Consider the following 20,784-nt stretch of genomic DNA (forward strand, 5'->3'; position numbering starts at 1 on the left):
AGACAGTTGCTACCACCAGTGTCTTGATTCCTTTCTTCTTTAAAAAAAATAAATAAATAAAGGCTGCTTCTGCTCAAAGGGATGCTGAGCAGACAAACAGCATCAGGGAAGCTTGCATTCAGGTTGTGAAAGCTACCCCTGAAAGCTGTCGCGAGTTTTGAGACCTTTTCCTGCTCCTAGGGTCTAACAGGTGAAAGGCGGCAAGTCTGATTTAAGAAAAAATGAGTTAGTTACATGAAGACGGGTGAGAATTAGAAACAGGACAGGATGCTTAAAGCAAAGCAAAAGAGCTGGGTGCCTTGGCGCAAGTGACCACACACGCGTCTCCTGTTCTGTTCTAGAGGACAAGTCACACCGAGGCTTCCAGGGGGAGCGTGCACCACCAGTTGGGGACAGCAGCGGGGAAACCGAAATCGCCAGAAGTGAGCATGTGAATGCAGCCAAGCGGATGAGCAACTTCAGGGCTCACACCTGGTCTTCACCCGAGAAAGCGAGGGGCGGGGAGTGGATTGGGGGGGGGAGGGGAGGGGAGCCAGCGGGGAGCGACAGTGTCAGGCTCAGCAGTCAGTCGCCTGAGATGAGACCTAAGAGGGAGGCGGGAATTGAGCTGAAGGGTTGTGTCCACCCAGCAGTCTCCAATATCTGAAGCAGACCACAGGAGGCGCCACCAGGACGTCTCTGCAGCGCTCGGTGGCCAGGGAGGAGCGAGCCTCAGTCTCAGCTGCGGGTCTTGGCCACCGCGGCTCCCGCCTGCGCGTCTCTGTGCCCGCGCAGGGCGCTCGGGCTCCCTAGCCTTCGCCTGCGCTGTCAGCTTTTCTCTACCCTCAGTCAACTATGGATGTCAACTCCCTGCTTTCTGGGCAAAGGTAAGGCTCGCTTCCCCAAATGTCAACGCTATGTCTCTCAAACTCCGCTAGGCAGTGAGTGGAGACCACAGACAAAGTGGCTTTCGATCATTATTAGTTCTGCTAGTGAGATTCATGGAGAAGTTGGGTCTGTGCTCTAGGAGAGGTGGTTATCAGCCCTCAGGGAACCTTGGTCCCTGTTAGCTACCCCACTGGGCTCCGGGCTGGGTGGGGCCCTTGTGCTGGAGCTGCACCGGGTGGAGAACAGCTAGGTGCTTGCCTCTAAGGCTGGAGGACTGAGGTCTCCTCTGCCCGAAGAGATACCTGGGGAAATGGACTTTTTAAGTGTGTGTTACCTGGAGCAGTTTCGCGCCTTGCGGTGGAATGGTTTCCTGGGTGGGGGACAGGGACCAGAGGGATCAAGACCAAAGCCGATTAATCTCCAGTTCCATTGATCTTGACCTAGGCTAGTGTTTGGGGCTTTGGGGTGAGGTACAGTGTCGTGTAGCGTTGGTGGCAGATCTCTTCGCTCTCTCACTGACACCTGAGCCCACCTGTAATCCTGGGCCGAGACCTCCATCCTCCTCAGTCCTTTAGCATCTCTGAAGCGCTCACCAATCCTACCCTAGTCCCTGAGTCCCCTCCGCACACAGGTAAGCGCAGCCACCTGAGAGATGCAGTTAACATGTTTTGCTGTTTGGTCTCCTCCGGTCATCCTTTCCACTGCTCCGGTTCTGCTCTCTGCCAGACCCAGTCAGAGAATTCAAGCACCTATGATCTTTGTTCTTCTCCCTATACATCTCTGGAATGAATTGGGGCTGTAGCTCTGGGGTGGTTCCCCTGCTGAGCAGGTAGCTTTGAGCCCTTTGTGCTCTGTCCAGCATGGAGCTGAGCATTCACAAGTCACACCTAGAGCTCCTGGCACTGTTAAATGCAACAGCCTGAGGTGTCATGCTGCCATCCATTACAGCCTCACTTTTAGTCTCCCAGGGCTCAGTGCTGATCTTGTAGGGTCTTACTTCCTATCCCCACCCCAGCCCCCATCCCCCAACCAAACCAACACTGAAATAAACACTTGGAAGTAGGGTTCTGGTATTGCATTGAAACACAGCGAGACCCAATATTCACAGGCTAAGGCTCACTCACACCCAGTAGCCGAGATAGGGTGACTGAAGCAGGGTTGAGTGTACAGGAGGTTAGATATTGCCTTTCAAGGGACCCTAGCTTGCCATCTAGAGTCTCAAGTGTTAATGCTGTGTGACAGAACCATCCTTCCCAGTTTCACAGCCGTCACCCACCTCTGTGGACTTAGCAAAGGCCTGCGAGCTTTCCACATAGTGCCTGGGGCATCTCTTAAGAGAGTCTCTAACTCTCGGGCTCAAACAGGAATAAATGACCACTGAGTCTCTCTATTCTGACCTAATAATGTCTGAAAAAGCAAGCAAGTGCTGTAGGAGGGAAGATTTTTAAAAGCTTCAAACCTAACCGATGCTGCTGATTTGAGTAAACGTGTAACACGTTTTAAAAGTCTGTCTATGAGAGGATTAGTGTTTACTGCCTGGAGAGATGGTCCTTAGAATTGACATGTTGAGGGTTAGAGATACAGCTCATTTATAGAGCTCTAGCTTTGCATGAATGAGGCCCTAAGTTCAGTCCTCAGTTTCTCCGCCTCACTCTCCACAAATTAAAAGGATGAACTAAGTGGTCCCTGCATCCCAAAAGAGGTGCTTTTCATAACAAACCCCATACCGTAAATCTGCCTTTTCAGGCTGCCATGACTGGGGCTCAATCATGACTTAATTTCCTTCAAACCTTCACATTTTCTGAAATATTAGAAATACACCATGCCAGCAATTTAATTAAGGTATTTTCTACCCTAGTACCCAAAATGGCTTTATAAAGAGTAAATTAGTTAAAGCCCCATATCTGAATCCTTATGGCATGTCTCCAGAAACAAACCTTTCAAATCTTACCACTTACTTACCAAGGAACAACACATTTCCCCTAAGTAAGTATAATGCTCTCATCTACTGCGACGCCCTTGTTCATTCCTTTATTTTAGTGTAAAAATCACAGTTCCTCCTCCATCAGATTTCATGGGCAGCCATCAGAATTTACTTTTCACATATATGTGAAAACAGAGCTAGACTTTGAACTGGTATCTCTATGCCCTGTATTAATTACCAGACTTGTTTACAAAAGCTTGAATTTTGAAGGACCGATAATGGGATATTCTACATGAGTGTTTTTGAGAAAATGGCAAAATGTTCAACTAATAAAGAATTAGTAATGGTCAAGCACTTATTTTATAAATCTGAAACATTCTCAGTATTTAATAAAGTTAAACTAGTGATTAAATATTAGCATTTCTTTTAAGCAAGATAAAATAATTTAGACTTCTATTCAACAATGCAAAGAGAAAAAAACATGGTTTGGGAACACAGTGAGTTAATTGCAGGATACTTTGTGCTATTGGCAGTTTTTACTTTCTTGGTGTTCTCATTTAAAACAACGTACAAATGGGGCAGTAATCAAGCAATGCTTTGTGATGACCGATCTCAAAATGGAATTTGAATAATAATTTGGTAACGTTAAGTTTTGGGGTTTTAACAAAAAAAAAATGTTGACAGTTCTGTGAGTTATATATTCTATTAACCTTATATTTGCAAAGGTTCCATTTATTTTGACTATGAAGCTTTTGATTTTCTAATATGTAATGGGTCGTATGAAGTGTATCACAGACTTTTAAAAGTCACTGTGTATAGAGGACAGACAGTGTCTCCAAGAAGGAAATGAAGCTGTAGGGAAATCAAATAACCTCACATTAGATGTATTAGAAACCCAAAATTTCATGTTCTTTTCTGGCCAGTAGTCAGGTAGAAATAAAATGATTTTGAAAACTAAGGTTTTTATTTTGGTTTGGTTATTTTTACAGCCAAAGTGGTAGGAGCATTTCTTCACTCATCTGTTTTATGAAGTTTATTTGATTTGCTAAGTCACATAACTAGAGGTTTAGGGGGGGGAAATGACATTCTCTCCCAAGTGTTTCCTGTACCACACTTATTCCTGTATCATAGCTACCCTTTACGTATGTAAGTCAATGTCATTTACATGAGTAATGTGTGCACAATCACGTTTAGATGTTATTAAGTGTCATCCCATATATTAAATTATTTGATCATCACATCCTTGGGAGTTAATTATAACAGATATTGCTTCTACTTCCTCGCAAAAACCCTGAAGCAAAAGGAAATTAAATAAAGTAAATAATGGATTTAGAAGTCTATATAAATAACACCTAGGACACTCCAGAGTTCTTCTGACTTCACAGCCAGTTTTGTTGCTGTTGTTGTTTGTTTGTTTGTTTGTTTGTTTGTTTTTTGTGTGTTTTGTTTTGCTTATTATATTGCCCATGAACTCACACTTAACTAGGAGAGAAGGAAATGCTGGTGCAACTTTAAAGGTAGCATCATTCTCAGACACATGGGGGCAGCCTAAATGCAAAATGAACCTTAAAGCAGCAAGCCTTGAAGATACCTTTTTAAAAGAAATAAACTACAAACAAAACATTTTTCATCTACACCATAACTGAAATAAAATTTAAAGTGGAAGAGTTAATCTGCTTCATAAACATTTACATTTTTATACTGTATAGAATTATTCTTTTTGTTTTGTTGGACTTCCTAGATTCTATCTTTTTGTTGTTGTTGTTTTTTGTTTTTCCGAGACAGGGTTTCTCTGTGTAGTTTTGATGCCTGTCCTGGATCTCGCTCTGAAGCCCAGGCTGGCCTCGAACTCACAGAGATCTGCCTGGCTCTGCCTGGCTCTGCCTCCTGAGTTCTGAGATTAAAGGCGTGGGCCACCACCGCCTGGCCCTTGATTCTATATTAACCATACACTTTTTATATGGGTCTCTGGAGAAGAAACAAAAAGTTTGTTTTGAAAAAATATGGATTATTGATTTCATCATTTTATTTTACCCAGCCTGAATTTAATTTAGCAATACATCACTCATATTGTTAGGACCTAGGAGAAAAGCAATTTTTTTCATGGGCCAAACTCCAAATTGTATACTAAATTAAAGCCACCCATCAGTATATTTTTAGGGAGTATTTATAGGTTGTTTTTTTTTTTTAATTCACAAAGAAGGAGAAATGCAGGTGCATAGCTTCATTTATAAGTCCTCCTGACAAATCAGCCTGATGAAGCACTGGCCTCAACCTTTTATGTGGAGGGGGAAAGGTCAGGGTCACATGCAACTCTGAGTGTTAGGTGATTTTTTTTTTTTCATAGAATGCAACACTCTCTCCCCAACTCCAGCACTGAGCTGCATCCATATCCCCCAGTTCATTAAAACCAGGATATTTCCACTCTAGAAGTAACTTCGTATAGACAGAGAAACTTGGAGTTAGGAATCTAGACAAATTACAAGATTTGAGATGCTGGCAGTGCATCTTTGAAATGGGCACATTATGAAGAAACAGTTATTCTCAAAGCAATTTCTAATCAAAATACCTTTATCAATACTCTTGAAGTCTATCATTAACATTTCACTGTACTGGCAACTTTTACGGGCACCTGGCCTCCGTCTCTGTGGTTCCCTTGGTAAAATATGTATATATCAGGTGTTAATAATCATCCTGTAAGTCAACTCTTAAAGAACTTCTTGTCCACAAGGGGCTCTGTTGGCTAGCCCTACTCAACTAAATGCCCTTTGACTGTGAGAGAATTTTCTCTACTAGGAATTTTAGGAAGGAACAAAGAAATGGTGGTGCATTTGATACTGGAATGTTTATGTCCTTGTCACTATTTAAGGTGCTCATTGGCTCCTCCTGGATAGTCTGTCATATGGAGGGGGTACTAATCATCTAGGCCCTTCTGTTTCTAACTTTCTACAATGTTAAGCCTTCTATTATTCCAGTGACTGTTAATTATGTACTATAAGAATGAATGTGTAACTCCCTTGACAGAAAAATAAATTAAGGCAAGTGAGAGAAAGGAATAGTTCTGTAAGAGAGCTGAGTTTGGAAAAGGGGTTGGTTTCTCTGTAAGATACTCCCTGCCCCCCCCCCACACACACACATAGGTGAAAAGAAACACGTTTACAGAAAGTGCTCCAAAAGGTTACTCCTTGGTAGAGAAGGTAGCTCAACACCTAAGAATACAGTCCTACCACCCATCAGTTATCAATTTCCTACTTGGAAGCAAGATTTTTATGAACTCTGTGACTATTTTCATCATCTAACTAAAGGAATAATAACAGCACTTGAGAATATTGTGAGATGAGTTGAAACAGCCTTGTATGAAGACTGAGTAACACCAAGTGACTTTTAAGTGGTTATCTGGTCATCATACTTAAAAAAATGAACAACAACAACAACAAAAACCCCGTAAATTTGATTATTTTGTCTTTAACTGATTTTGCTAAGATACTCTGGATTTTTTCTGGCTTATCTTTTTCTAATCTACATCTTCATATTTAAAATAGTTATTGGGGATGGGTTTTTAGGACCTATCTTTTAAAACAGCATCCAAATTTCTTTAATGTAACTATTTCACTTGTGTTCATTGTTATTATATATGGGGCTAGACTGAAATCTGCCATCTAGCTAGCTATTTTCTGTTTGTATAAGCTGTCTTCTTTTTTTAATTTACTTTTTTCTCTTCTCTGCTTTATTTGAGGTTAATTGGGAAATGTTTATAATTCCATGCTAACTCCTCTAATGATTTCCTACTTATATTTTGCAAAAGCAAAAGTTGATACACTAGAGTTTAGAATACATATCTTTAATTAATCAGAATCTACTTTCAAATTATAATGTAGCACTTCACATCCAGTGCTAGGTTTTAATTATACATTCAAATCCTTTCCTCTGATATTTTAGCCTTTGGTTGGCATTTATTTTATTTTTTATAAATGGCATCAACACTGAACTCTTATGTTTATATTAAAGCATCATATTTTAGAATAATCAGAAACTTAAAAAGTGAATTTGATTATTTTTTCCTTCATTTCTGAAGTTTTTGATACCTTGCTTGTATGGAGCTGGGATTTTATCTGTGTTATATAGCTTCTCTTCAAAGATTTCCTTTAATATTTCCTGTGGAGAAGACCTGTCAGTCATGAATGTTCTGCTCTGCTCATAAATAAAGCTTATTTCTCCTTGACTTTCTGAAAAAAAAATTCTTTATAAGAATAGAGTTCAAGCTGGGCAGTGGTGGTGCATGCCTTTAATCCCAGCACTTGGGAGGCAGAGACAGGCAGATCTCTGAGTTCCAGGACAGCCAGGTCTACACAGAGATACCCTGTCTTGAAAAACAACAAAACAAAAAGAATAGAATTCAAAGTTGAAAGCAATTTCAAGTCATTTTGGGGTTAGTGTGCGGAGTGAAGGCCTTCACTATGACATTTTCTTACGCATTTCTTTCTTCATCTTGATCCTCCTCCTCTCCACTCCCCCAACCACCTGTGTATCTCCTGCTGGCCCACTTCCTCCATTTCCATGTCTAGGTTTTTTGGTTCCCTCTCCTTCTAAAAACCTCTTCTCTTATGATCCCCTGTCTAGTTTCATCATCTATTCCTCCTCTATACCAGTGCATGTATGTGTATGCATAAGTAAGTCTGGGGGCCACATAGGACAGTGAACATGGAGTCTTTGCCTTTCTGAATGTAGTGCACTTCATCGTAGGTAGTGACTTCTGGTTCCACTTATTTTCCTGAAGGTTTCATCATTTCCTTTGTTCTTGTGGATGAATAAAATGCAACTGTTGTTCCGTTTACCGCCTTTTCCTTGTCCATTCTTCAGGTGGTAAACATCCAGTCTGGTTCCTGCTTCTTAGTCATTTGGGGTAGCGCAGCAATAACAATAGGCACAAGTGTCTAGCCAGTAGTAGAGTAGCTGCATTAGTCCTACTTTGAGCTTTTTTTTTTTTTCTTTTCATTTAAGACTCCTCCATAAGGTTTTCTAGAGTGACTGTAGAAATTTACGTTTCTCCCAGCTGTGCCCCAGGGTTGGCCGTTTTCCACATCTTCACCAGCATTTGCTGTATTTGTTTTCTTGATGTTAGCCATTCTAACTAGGATGAGATAAAACCTCCAGATAGTTTTAATCTCCATTTTTGGCAGCTAGCGATGCTCAGTCTTTCTCAAATATTTATCAGCCATTTCTGTGTTTTTCTTTTGAAAACTCTTTGTTGAGTTTATTAGCCCATTTGTTGATTGGAAGGTTTGTTTTTCTTGTATTGAAGCTTTACAGTTTTTATGTATTCTAGACATTAAAAAACTACTATATATGGACAGTTTTTTTTTTTTTTTTTTTTTTTTTTACTATTCTGTAAGCTGTCTGTTCATTCTGATGGTTGTTTTATTGGCTGTGAAAAAGTTTTAAAATTTAATTTAATGTAATTTGTTTATTATTGTCATTATAATTATTTATGTGATATTAGAGATCTTTTCAAAGAGTTCTAATCTATGCTTATCTTGATTTTTTTTTTCTCGGGGTTTCCTGCTAGCAGTTTCAACATTTTAGATCTTATATGCAATTCTTATTAGTTATTTTTCATTTATACTGTTAAATAATATAAAATAAATATTAAAACAAAATAATATTAAAATAAATATTATTTTCATTTTTTATGTGTATGTAGCATGAATTCTAATTGGTCTTAATAATAAAAACCCAGAGTCAGATATTGGGGTAAATGCTGAAAGATGAGATTTATCCAGTCTAAAAGAGAAACAGGTGGATGCTCACTCCTTTAATCCAAACTCTAGGGAGCTGGAGACAGGAAGTGATATGACTGGGTGGAGAAAGCAATATAAGGTGGAAAAGACAAGAATTCAGTCCCTTTTAGTCTGAGGATTCAGTAGAGGGAAGAAGTTTCTCTACTGGCTGGCTCCTTTACATCTCTGATATTTCAGCACTTACCCCGATATCTGGCTGCAGGTTTTTATTATTAAGACTAATTAGAACTCATGCTAAATCTGTATATGTGTATATCTGAGTGGGTATATATGCACTCTGTTAATGATTGTACCTGTGAAATCTAGAAGAGGCTATCAGGTCCCCAGGACAAAAGAGACAGATGTAGCTTCTAGGAACCAAACCTGGGTCCTCTGCAAGAACACCTAGTGCTCTTAACCTCAGAGCCATCTCTTCAGTCACAAAGATATACTTTGAACTGGATAAAAATAATCTGAATCTAGTTTTGTTTTTTACCACATGCATATCTAGCTAGCATGATTTGTTGAGGATGCTGTGATCTTTAGAATGTGTTTTTGTTGCTTTTGTTAAAAATTAGGGATAGATGTGTTTTCCCAATAATTGTTAAAGATGTTGCCCTATTTTCAATGTGTCTTTTTAATAATTTTATCAAAAAATATAGAGATAGTTGAATCTGTGTGGGTTTATTTCTTGGTTATCTATTCTGTTCCATTGACCTACATTTCTCATATTGTATTAGGATTTCTACATCATTGTTATTTCTGATTAGGATTGTTTTGGCTTATGTATGTGTGGGTCCTCATGTCTCCTCATGAATTTTAATTTATGAAATTTTAGCCTTATACTTGGTTCTAGTTCTCTGAAGAGTATTTTAGAATTTTTATTCTTGAATCTCTAGCCCCTTTGATAATATATTATTTTCAAAATGTTAAGTGGGCCAATCAATGAGACAGGAAGGTCTTTCTGTCTTCTAGTATCTTTCAAGTTTTTTCTTCATTGTCCTAAAGCTTTTGTTTTAGAGGTCTTTTAACTCCTTGGTTGTAGTTAGTAGATATTTTTTTATTTTTTAATTTTTGCAAGGATATTGTGAATCTGATAATTTCCTCATTCTCTTCATGGCAAATTTGTCACTAGTATGTAGAAAAGATACTGGTTTTGTATGTTGATATTGTATTCTGCTACTTGCTGAAAAAATTTAGCAGATTTAAGGATTCTCTTGTAGGGGGTTTGTTTGTTTGTCTTGTCTTGTTTTGTTTTTAAGAGTAAGATTACGTCAATTGCAAGTACTGATAATTTGACTTCTCCGTTTCCTGTTTGTACCTCTTTTATTTTTCTCTGGTATCATTGTTCTAGCTATCATGTTAGTACTACATTGAGTAGTGGGAAGAATGAACATCTTTGTCTTGTTTCGTTTCAGTTTTTCCTTATTTAATAGAATGTTGTCTGTAGGTTTGTCCTACTGTGGGATGTCGTTCTGTATGCTATGAATATGTGTTGCTCTGATTTGGTTGATAAATAAAATGCTGATTGGCCAGTAGCCAGGCAGGAAATATAGGCGGGGCAAGCAGAAAGGAGAATTCTAGGAAGAAGAAGGGCTGAGTCAGGAGTCGCCAGTCAGACACAGAGGAAGCAAAATGACAAGGCAGAACTGAGAAAAGGTACAAGCCACATGGCTAAACATGGATAAGAATTATGGATTAATTTAAGTGTAAGAGCTAGTCAGTAATAAGCCTGAGCTAGTGACCATACAGTTCATAATTAATATAAGCCTTTGCATGTTTATTGGGGTCTGAGTGGCTGCAGACCAGGTGGGACACAGGAAAACTTCCAACTACATTTGGACACAAAGTTAAAACCTTCCTTTTTGATTAGAAAGAAAAGGGGAAGTGCTGTGGGATTTCATTCAGTATGCTGTGAATATGTGTTGCTCTGATTGGCTGATAAATAAAGCTGTTTGGCCAATGGTGAGTCAGAATAAGGTTAGGTGGGACATTCCAACTAGAGAGAGAGGAAGGAGAAAGGTAGAGTTGAGGAGATGCTGCTATAAACTACCAGTAAGCCACAAGTCACATAGCAAAGTATAGATTTATAGAAATGGGTTAATGTAAGATGTAAGAGCTAGCTAGCAAGAAGCCTGAGCCATTAGTTTCGAAATAATATAAACCTCTATGTGTTTATTTGGGTCTGAGTGGCTGCAGGACCGGGGGGACACAGGAAACTTCCAACTACATTTGGCTGCCCAACATGGAGCAAGAGTTTCCACCTAAACCCTGAAAAAGCTTAAAAAAAAAAAAAGATTATAAAATGGAGTTAAAAATAGCTTTCTAGTTGTGTCTCTCAGGCAAGCTGTGAGCTACGGTAGGGTGAGTTTGCAGCAATGTGTGGGCTTGACCTGCATGCAGCATGGTAGGTTCCTGCCATGGTACACAGAGGCATCTCCAAGCCACGCAGTATGCTGCATGGTGGATTTAGCTTTGGCTAGTACAGAAAAAGGGGGGGAGTTGGGCTACATGCTGCTGAATGGAAGTATAGACCCACTGCTTCACAGAGTGAGTGATGAGCATGGTTCCTCCAGAGCTGGTGGCAAACATAGTTCTGCCATGTTGGAAAGCTGAGGTGGGTGGAGCCAGCAGCCAAAGCTGCCATTTCAGCTGCAGTTTAAAGCAATAGATTCACAATAAGACAGATTCAGATGGGATAATCCCTAAACAGTTTACAATGTGTGCAAAAATGTACATGGGCTTGGAAGAGAGAGGAAAAAGAATATAAACAGTTATATAAAGAAATAGAACATTTTAAAAAATAAAATCTTTAAAGAGAAAGTAAAAGTAATATAAAAAACAAGCCATGTAAATAAAGATGGAAACCACACAGAGAACCTAGATTGTCTTTGGGAGTTTTAACTGCAGAAAGACATTTGATTGTAAAGGCTACTGAATTAAGCCAATTTTTAAAGGTATCTTGATATTTTAAAGGTATCTTGACTTCAAATCATGGATCTAAGGTTATGTTGCTTCATAAAGGACGTTCTGCTTTGGTTTCCACAGAAGATGAGAACCTGTGGATTGCTTCCATGCTTCCATGGTTTGCTCAAGGAAGACCCCCTGAGAGGTCTCCAGATGTTCCAACATCCAGATCAGCTTCAAGGCAATTGACTCAGAGAATACAGTGTCACAGACTACTTCAGTCAGGACTTGACCATAATTCTTAATTTTCTCAGGATCCCCATAAGATTACCAGTGCCCTTATCCAACAGGAAGTAGTATGAGAAGCTATGCCCAAATTCCCAAAATATTGTTTATGAATGTCCATTTTTATTTAAATCAGGTTGATTGTAAATACAATCTCTTTCTAAAAAGAAAAGGGGATAGTATAGATATGATAGGATAAAAGGATAGATTATTGAATCTAATTTTAATGAGCAACAACTTGTATAAAATGTTTTAAATTGCTATAAATTTTAGTTCATTACAAATTTAAGGTTAATTTTGTTATAGTATGTATATATATATGTATATATATATATATTTCTACTCTTGTTTAAGATATTATGCTTATGTAACTCTTTTAAATTGTAATGGATAATTAAGAAATACAGATTAATAATTAGTCATCTATGATAATCAAACTTATAGTCATGTTAGTTAAGTTTTCTAGGTATACATAGATATATTTCATTTAGGTAGGCAATCTTCAAACACTTCAAAGACCTACAGAATATGGCATTTAAAATGTTTTAAAAGCTTAGACTTTCTGGACATTGAGACATATCTGCTCCTGGCAGCACCAATATACTTCAGAAAAGATAATGGGCATTGAAAAAACTCACTATGGAGTTTGCTTTTTTGTGGCAAAAGTTAGCCACTGGGCAAAAGAGTGCCCTTGCATTGACTGCTTGACAGTATGTTGTGTAAAGTGGACATGCAGATCCCATAGGAAGGTGACCACTGAACATTGCAAGATGAGATGGTTCTTCAGATTCCTACTTTGCAGAGGAGACTGCCAGATATTCTATAGGACACAAGGATAAATGACTGAAAAACTCTAGACTTATAGGCTGAATATGCATGCCCCAATGTCGTAGAGGAACTTTGGGTGAATGTCCAGGCAGTCAGTTGTCTGTCATTCTAGATTTTTGGAAGTTGCTTACAATGCACTTCCTGTTTACTTAGGTAATATTATATCCTTCTGGGGTCTTTAATGTAATTGAAGACTAGATAGTTACAATTTTCCTTGGTTATGATAAAAGACAAGTTAGATATGAAACATTAGACTCACAAATATAGGCTAGATAGACTATTTTCTTTGAATTTGCCAAGTACAAATAGACTAGATATTGTAAGTGTAATTCTTGCTTGATAACTCTTTTGTTATATGCAATTTTACTATGTTAAAGTTAAAACCTTCCTTTTTGATTAGACAGAAAAGGGGAAGTGCTGTGGGTTGTCATTCTGTATGCTATGAATATGTGTTGCTCTAATTTGGTTGAAAAATAAAATGCTGATTGGCCAGTAGCCAGGCAGGAAGTATAGGCAGGGCAAGCAGAGAGGAGAATTCTGGGAAGAAGAGGGCTGAGTCAGGAGTCACTAGCTAGATAAAGAGGAGGCAAGATGACAAGGCAGAACTGAGAAAAGGAACCAAGCCACATGGCTAAACACAGATAAGAATTATTGATTAATTTAAGTATAAAATTAGTCAGTAATAAGCCTGAGCTAATAACCATACAGTTCATAATTAGTGTGTTCACTTGGGTTTGAGCGGCTGCAGACTGGGCAGGACACAGGAAAACTTCCAACTACATTGTCCTATATAGGTTTATTATGTTGAGATATATTCTTTCTATTTCATATTTCTTTTGGATCATTATCATGAATGGATATTGAAATCCTCGGCTGTTTTTTCTGTATCTATTAAGAAAATCATGTTGTTTCTGTAATTCTATTTATGTGGTGCATTATACTTATTTACTTGCATATGTTAAAATGAGTTGATGGTGATAATAATCATCTGTACCATCATCATGATAATTATTATGTATCTTACAATACCTTCTTAAAGAATGCTTCTATTGATTACTATGTAAAGACTTTCCTTATATCTTCTGAGTAGTTTTAGTTTGAAATTTAGTTTGTCAAATGTGAGAATAGCTATGCTCACTAATTTCCAGCTTCCATCTTTTGACAGGTTGGTTTATATCCTTTAACTCTCTGTCCTTGCCAATCAGATGTATTTCTTTGAGACAACAGATAATTGGAGCTTGATGTTAATTAAAACAACTAGTCTGAAAAGGCAAAGTTAAGTTTATGTGTATTTAAGGTTATTATTGAGAGGTTTGCTATTTTCAATAGTTTTATTTTCTTTTTATTGTTCTCAGTTGAAATGCTGCTATTTAGCATTTTCCTTTCCTACTCATGTCAGAAGTTTGCTGGTTTACTGTCTAGACATGGCTCTTCCTGGCTCTTCCTTGCTCATTTGGTCTCCTGAAATGTATTCTTTCCTGTGCTCTCATGAATGTTTTCTTCTTCTCCTCCTCCTCCTTCTCCTTCTTCTCCTCCTTTCTCCTTCTTACTCCTCCTCCTTCTCCTCCTTCTTCTTCTATATACAATATTGCTTTAACTATTTTCCTTGATGCTTCAATCATTGTCAGAAATTGCTTTAGCATGTGTTAAATTGTGATGTTCTTACTTCTACATTTTATGGGAGAACTTTACTGGATATAACAATCTTACATGGTGGTTATTTGCTTTCAGAAATTGCTGTGCATGATTCATATCTTTCTAGCTACTAGAATAACTGTTAAGTGATTGAATATTATTCTTGTGTTTTTGCCATTTTTCAATGACTTGACATTTTTCCCATATAGATTTTAATATTGTTTCTTTTCTTTGATGTTTTGACATTTTGACTATAGGCATAGAAACAGTCTTCTCTAGTCATCTCTATTTGAGTTCTAAAAGTCTTGTGTCTTTAGTTTTATATTTCTTTCTTGAGTTTGAATTTTTTTCTGTCATAATTTTATTGAGTAAATTACTTATGCCTTTATATTCTATCTGCATACCTTCTACTATGTGTATTCTTAGATTTAGTCTTTTGAACTCATTCCAGAGTCATTGAAATTTTTGGTCATGTGTATAATTATTTTTCTTTAGATGTCTCAATATAGTATTTCACCAAATTCTCTATCTATGGAAATCTTCTCCTTGTTCTTTTCGATGACTCCCATTGTTTTCTTCATTTGATTAACTCTCATTTCCAGAATTAGAATTCTTTTTTGTCAGTCTCAATTTTCTGATTGAGGCTTTCTTTCATGGCTTTGAAGTTTTCCTCTAAATATCTGACCATTTCATTTCATCCATTGATAAATTTCTTATCTACATCCTAAATTAGTGCTCTTACTTTGTTTGGAGCTTATTTGTATCCTTATATACTGATTTGATCATTTTTTAAAAGTATGGCTCTCAAATGATTTCTAGCATTTCAACTATCTTATTATCCTGGGTTTATGGTATTGAAGCATTGGAAGCTCCATGGGTATCCTAAAGCATCATTGTCACATAGTTTCTGTGTTTCTTTGTAGTGTTTTGTACATCTCTGGTCCCTCTTCCCCCCTTTCCATTTTTTTTTACATGAATCTTAGTGAGTTGTCTTCACTTTGATGTATGTTCCTTATTACTATGTAGAGGTAAACTACTTAAAGTGACAGATAAAATTATTTAACAATAGTCCTGATGTTAATTTGCCACAACAGACACTAGTGTTCAAAAATACTAGTGTACTAATAGAGGAGAGTGTAGTTTATATGTATATTTTAGAGCTAAGTGTATCAAAAATTAAATAAATCAGAAGGAGATAGGGATGAAAGAAAAGATAGTAAAGTATGAAAGAAAAGAAAACTATATGGATTAGAGGTATGAGAAATAGCATAGAAAACATTGTAGAGTAGGTACAGAGAAAGAAAAGGAAGAAAGAACAATAAAGAACAGTCCTAAAACATATTTAGCTAAAGATACATGCCATAACAAAACAGCAAAAGAGGTGTAAATAAAAAAGAAGAAACAGGAATGAAATAGATGGTACTATCACCTCTCGAATTCTTCCTAGCTGAGATGATATGATTACTCTGTCCTCCTGGGTTGTCTTTTGTAGTACTCTCTACAGGTGTGTATGCTGGCTTGAGGGCTGCCACACTTTCAGTGACTGAGGCTCTGAGGGAGTGTGGAAGACTCCACCTGTGTTTACCTTTGTCACTTGGTGTTCTCTTTACAGCCATACCCCATTTTCAAGACTCTACCAAATTTAGTAGCGCACTTTCCACATAACAGTGTACCTCTCCCAGATGGTGCTTTCTCAGAGTCCACATCAGCAATGGGGAAATCTCGGCTTTAGATTCTTATTGCCACACTCCTGCCCCCTTCTCTATAGCCTGCTCAAATCATTTTATCTTTGTTGTATATATCTATCTGGATCAAACTCTCTCCATTTTGCTGTTCTCTTCACACCATTTTTAATTTCTACATTTCCTATGTTTTGTCTCTTCCTACCTTCAAGATTTTCTTTGTCTTGTTTAGAGTAATTTGAGTATAATCAGCCAAGGAGTGAGATGGCATCTGTATTATACTACTCTGCCTGATGTTCTTTAAACTTCTTGGATCTATGATTTGGTGTCAATATTAACAGAAAAGGTTCAAGAATGATTTCTTTGAGTTTATTTTCTACTTTGCTCTTTTTCTCACTTTTTCTTTCAACTTAAACCTTTTCCTTAGCTGAGTTAACTCAACTGGTTATTGGCAAAGTCTGTAATATTTCACTTACCTGGAATTCACATTTGTTTTCATCATACAATTTTCAAGTAAGCTTACATACTATCTACTTGGCCCATCATAGCCACTCCAACAATAATCATTTAATTTTCTACAGTTTGAAAATTCTGTCCTACTTGGATATGGTTCTGTTGGGTGTTTTGTTCCTTGGAAATGTTTTTTTCCCCCTATTGTTTTGCATAGATCAAAATGTTAGCTCTCTACCCAGGTCAGAGGTAGATAGTTGACCAGGAGGAAATAGTTTTAGGTCTCTAATGCTAGTTTAACAAAGAGATATTATATATTATGGTAGGGAAGGCACAGGAGAAGGAGTATGAAATAGTTGGTAGCATTGAATCAATAGTCAGGAAGCAGAAAGTGGGCAGGGAATATGTATAGGCTCTTAAATTCCAAGGCCTGCCCTCAGTTAGCTCTGCCTTCTAAAGGAAGCTCCACAACCTTCCAGAACAGCTCCACCACTTGAGTGTCAACTGTTCAAATCCATGACTCTTTGGGGGACATTTCATATCCAAACTATAACAGCCTCCCTTTATTCCTTCCTTTTTATTTTATTTATTTACTTTTATTTTATATAACAGATTTTCTAGTCGTCCTGTCCTCCCTCCTCCCACCTCCCAGACTTTCCCCCAACCCATCCCCCATTCCCACCTCCTCCAAGGCAAGGTCTCCCCAGGGGAGTCAGCCCAGCCTGGTACATTCAGTTGAGGCAGGCACAATCCCCTCCTCCCTGCACTAAGGCTGAGCAAAGTGTCTCAGCATAGGCCCTAGGTTCCAAAAAGCCAGCTCATGCACTAAGGACAGGTCCCGGTCCCATGCCTGGGGGCCTCCTAACAGTTCAAGCTAATCAACTGACTCACTTATCCAGAGGGCCTGGTCCAGTTCCATGGGGGCTCCTCAGCTATTGGTTCATAGTTCATGTGTTTCCGCTAGTTTGGCTATTTGTCCCTGTGCTTTTTCCAATCATGGTCTCGATATCTCTTGTTCATATTCCTTCCATTTTAAATGTACATCAAATAGCCAATTTATTGAAATGGTTATTTAAATTTTTTAGGCGAGTCATGGTTTCAGACACTCAAATTAGTTCAAAAATATAAATTGCACTGCTTTTCAAAGCAATTAGTGTTTAAAATAATGCTTACCACAGTTCTGTGGTTCAGAATCCTAGTGTGTGTTGTGGGATGACAACCAATGTTAGCAGGGCACGTTATTTCCTAGAGGTTGTCCTAAAGGAACTGTGTCCTTCTAACTTCTGTAGGCTGCTATATTCTTAACCCCATGGCCACCTTCTCCATCTGAAAAGCTAGAAGTTTGTGGATGTGGGGGTCATATCACATCCCTCTGATGCTTGACCTCTGACTTCTGACCTTCTTTTCTCTTCTGCCTCCCTCTCATACTATTAATAATACTGAACCCCAGATAATCCAGTGTAATCTTTCTATATTAAGGCCATCTGGTTAATCCCATCTTGAACCTTAATCCTGCTTTGCCTTAGAATATAATATAGTCATGGCTTCCAAGGATTAGTCACTAAGTGTCTTAGGGGAATCACTATTGTGCCTGCCACAGACAGCAATCAAACTAAAAATTGATGCTTGAAACGCTACCAGAAATTATTTCTTCATTTTTCTCTTCTTTTTTCCCTTCCCTTTTCCTTCTATTTTTATTAAATAAAAGTGAAGAGAGACGGCACCATTTGTTCTTGTAATATCCCAAATAAGTCATTAAATGTGGTAGAGTTGAAACAGCCACCCAATTCTCAAAGACTACTCAAACACACAAAGGGTATACATATTGCCCTGCTGAATTCTTTCTCTGAAACACTCTTGCTGAAGTGGTCTTAGTTGATGTTTTGCTGCTCTTAGTGACTAGGATTAGCTGTCTTCCTACATATAGGACAAGATTGACTTTCTTTTTGATATAAGATAAAAACAGGTGGTATGATTTTTGTCCAATTCTTTATTTCAGGAAAACTAATGACATTAAAGCCCAAACTTCAGGTCAGCTGCAACTAGCCTGTGCTGCAGTTGACAGAACACTGGCTTTTGCTAAACCTAATCTATAATTTCAATAGCACAACACTTGAGAGCAGAGCAGACAGGGAAGAATGCCAAAAATCACAGGATCCCCAGGCCTGTTCAAGAGGGGTAAACTATCATTAAGAGGTCACTTAAAAAAATTCTTTTTTTATTTTTTGTTTCAAAATACAGAAGTTATTTGGAAACAGACTCCCAGGAGGTTGGTCATGTTTCACAAAAAATAGGGAAGGCAATCAGGAGGATTCTCCTGCCAGATGGCAGCTGATATGTTACCACCTTCTCAGTACCTGTAGCAAGGGAGGTGCTGATTCTGCTTACGCCTGCCAATTATAGGTAGGTAGAGCTGTCTGTGCACTAGCTTCATCCCATAATATAAGAGACAGGGGAGAAAGAAAAGGAGGAGGGAGGGAGAAGGGGACAGAAAGGAAGAAAGAGAGGAGAGAGATGATTTGAGAATGTACAAGCGTAGTGATGTTTGGCATGTTCCACCAAATTCAGCATGGAAGAGGAGGCTCACAAACTCGAAGTTGTGGTGGTATTCTAATTGTACTGAAATGTGATTTTGATTGTATGTTAATAAATAAAGTTGCCCGGGGGTCAGAGCTATTAGAGCCATAGACAGAGTGTGGCGGTGGTGGCACACGCCTTTAATCCCATAGATCTCTGTGTGTTCAGGGATACAGCCAGCATTGGAGACATATGCCTTTAAGACCTAGGGGGCTGTACATTCAGACAGTGACGAGGCAGTCATGTGTTTGGGTTTACAACCAATGAGAAGGCAGAACAACATACTATAAAAAAAAAAAACGAACAGACAGGATATAGCTCTCTTTCGGGAAGCTGGGACACCGCAGGCGGAAGGGTGAGATTTTAGCTCTGAGCTCTGACCTCTCGGCTTTCTCTTTTACATTGTTTCTGTGTTTCTTATTTAATAAGACTGTTGATTACATCAACACGAAGTGGTAACAGGCAGTAAACAAATATCACCATGCCCTAAAGAACAACTCCTTGGAAGATGCTTGAGGTCCCTGCCCAGCAGAATAAGATGTAGTGAACAGTGCTCAGGGTAGAAATTCTGCAAGACCAAATTGCGGAAATAAGTTTGTTGAGACTGTGGAGCTGTCTGTTAGCTGAGGAGAGCTCCAGGGTTGCAGGTTTTCAGGTGGCATCACCTGTGTGAGGGGGGCTTTCCAATGATGTGGTGCTTTTGAGTTATCCCTGTCCCTTTTAAATACCCCATCACTCATACTCCTGTTAGTAATCCTAATGAAAATGTCACTGGTTGATCAATTGAAACACTGGTGCAATCATTACTTTGTTTGTCATAGGCTTTCTTTGTAGCATGAGCAGATGTGTGTGTTGTATCTCTCTGGAAGACTGTCACATCACATGGGTCTTTCAGGTAGGGAATGGGTTAGTTGACTACCATACATGCATATGGTGCCATCACACATAACAATATTTCCCTTAACTTGTATTAAGTTTCAAAAAACAGTATTTTATTTGTGATCTTATATTTTTGGTTGTGAGCCTAGCCTTTAACGGCTGAGCCATCTCTCCAGCCCTATTTGTGATCTTAAAACTCCCTCTCTCTCTTTAATAAGATACAGCCCTCCCTTGAGGGTCATGTGTGATTCTGAATTGTGCTGTAAAAACCTTGCCTGCTGTCTATAACTGAATCTTCTTGTGTGGCTGCTGATTTCCAGATAGATGATCCCTGGCACACAATTGCCTCTGCTCACTTTGAAAGTGGGACACCAAGATCTGTTTTATTTGGAATGTGGTACTTAGTGACTCAGCTTCTTCAGGAACAAAAAGTTATTCTTTCCTGGGTTTTACTACCTCCTCATGGCCTTTCTCTAAGTATGGCTGGCTTCCCTACCTACCTCTGTGCTGACTATCTTGTCACCTTTCCAAGTCAAATTAATAGAGTAGTATGCATTGCACATGATTTATATCAACTGTAAGTAATTAACTTGATCAAATTCTTCCCACTACATATTGGCAACTTTTAATGGATGCATTAATATAATTTAATAAAAATGGCCAAACGGATAGTCTTGTTCAAATTGAAATCAAGATAAACTTATGATTTAATAGTCATGGATAAGAATCTAATTGACTAATGAGTGTAATTCAAGTGTAAAAGAGACATTTCTACAAATTATCACCTGCATCATGAAGTCACCAACATTCTCCCACTTAGTATTTTAAAGTATTAATGCAGTTATAACAGAACACCAAGCATGCAAGACATTTCTTGTTCCAGGGTCTACTTGTTTCTCTGATCTCTTCTGTTTAGAGACAGACAACCCTAGCCTAGGTTGAGGATTGACTCTAGCCTGTACAAGGGTTGATT

At 38.4% G+C, this 20,784-nt stretch overlaps 1 protein-coding gene across 4 annotated transcripts in view; it reads left to right on the top strand.

The window, feature by feature from the left end:
* The first annotated feature begins 740 nt into the window (after window positions 1–740).
* Window positions 741–20,784, top strand: part of LOC114696427 (SPHK1 interactor, AKAP domain containing) — a 151,692-nt gene continuing 131,648 nt past the window's right edge. For 3 of the 4 annotated variants that reach the window (XM_028874098.1, XM_028874100.1, XM_028874101.1), the window contains exon 1: window positions 748–866. In XM_028874098.1, the coding sequence (XP_028729931.1) occupies window positions 839–866 (28 nt within the window). In that variant the 5' untranslated portion in view covers window positions 748–838. Of the gene's footprint in view, window positions 867–20,784 lie in introns of all 4 variants that reach the window. The other variant, XM_028874099.1, reaches the window with a different exon arrangement.

This window comes from Peromyscus leucopus, chromosome 13, assembly GCF_004664715.2.
Source record: "Peromyscus leucopus breed LL Stock chromosome 13, UCI_PerLeu_2.1, whole genome shotgun sequence".
In the NCBI taxonomy this organism is placed as follows: domain Eukaryota; kingdom Metazoa; phylum Chordata; class Mammalia; order Rodentia; family Cricetidae; genus Peromyscus; species Peromyscus leucopus.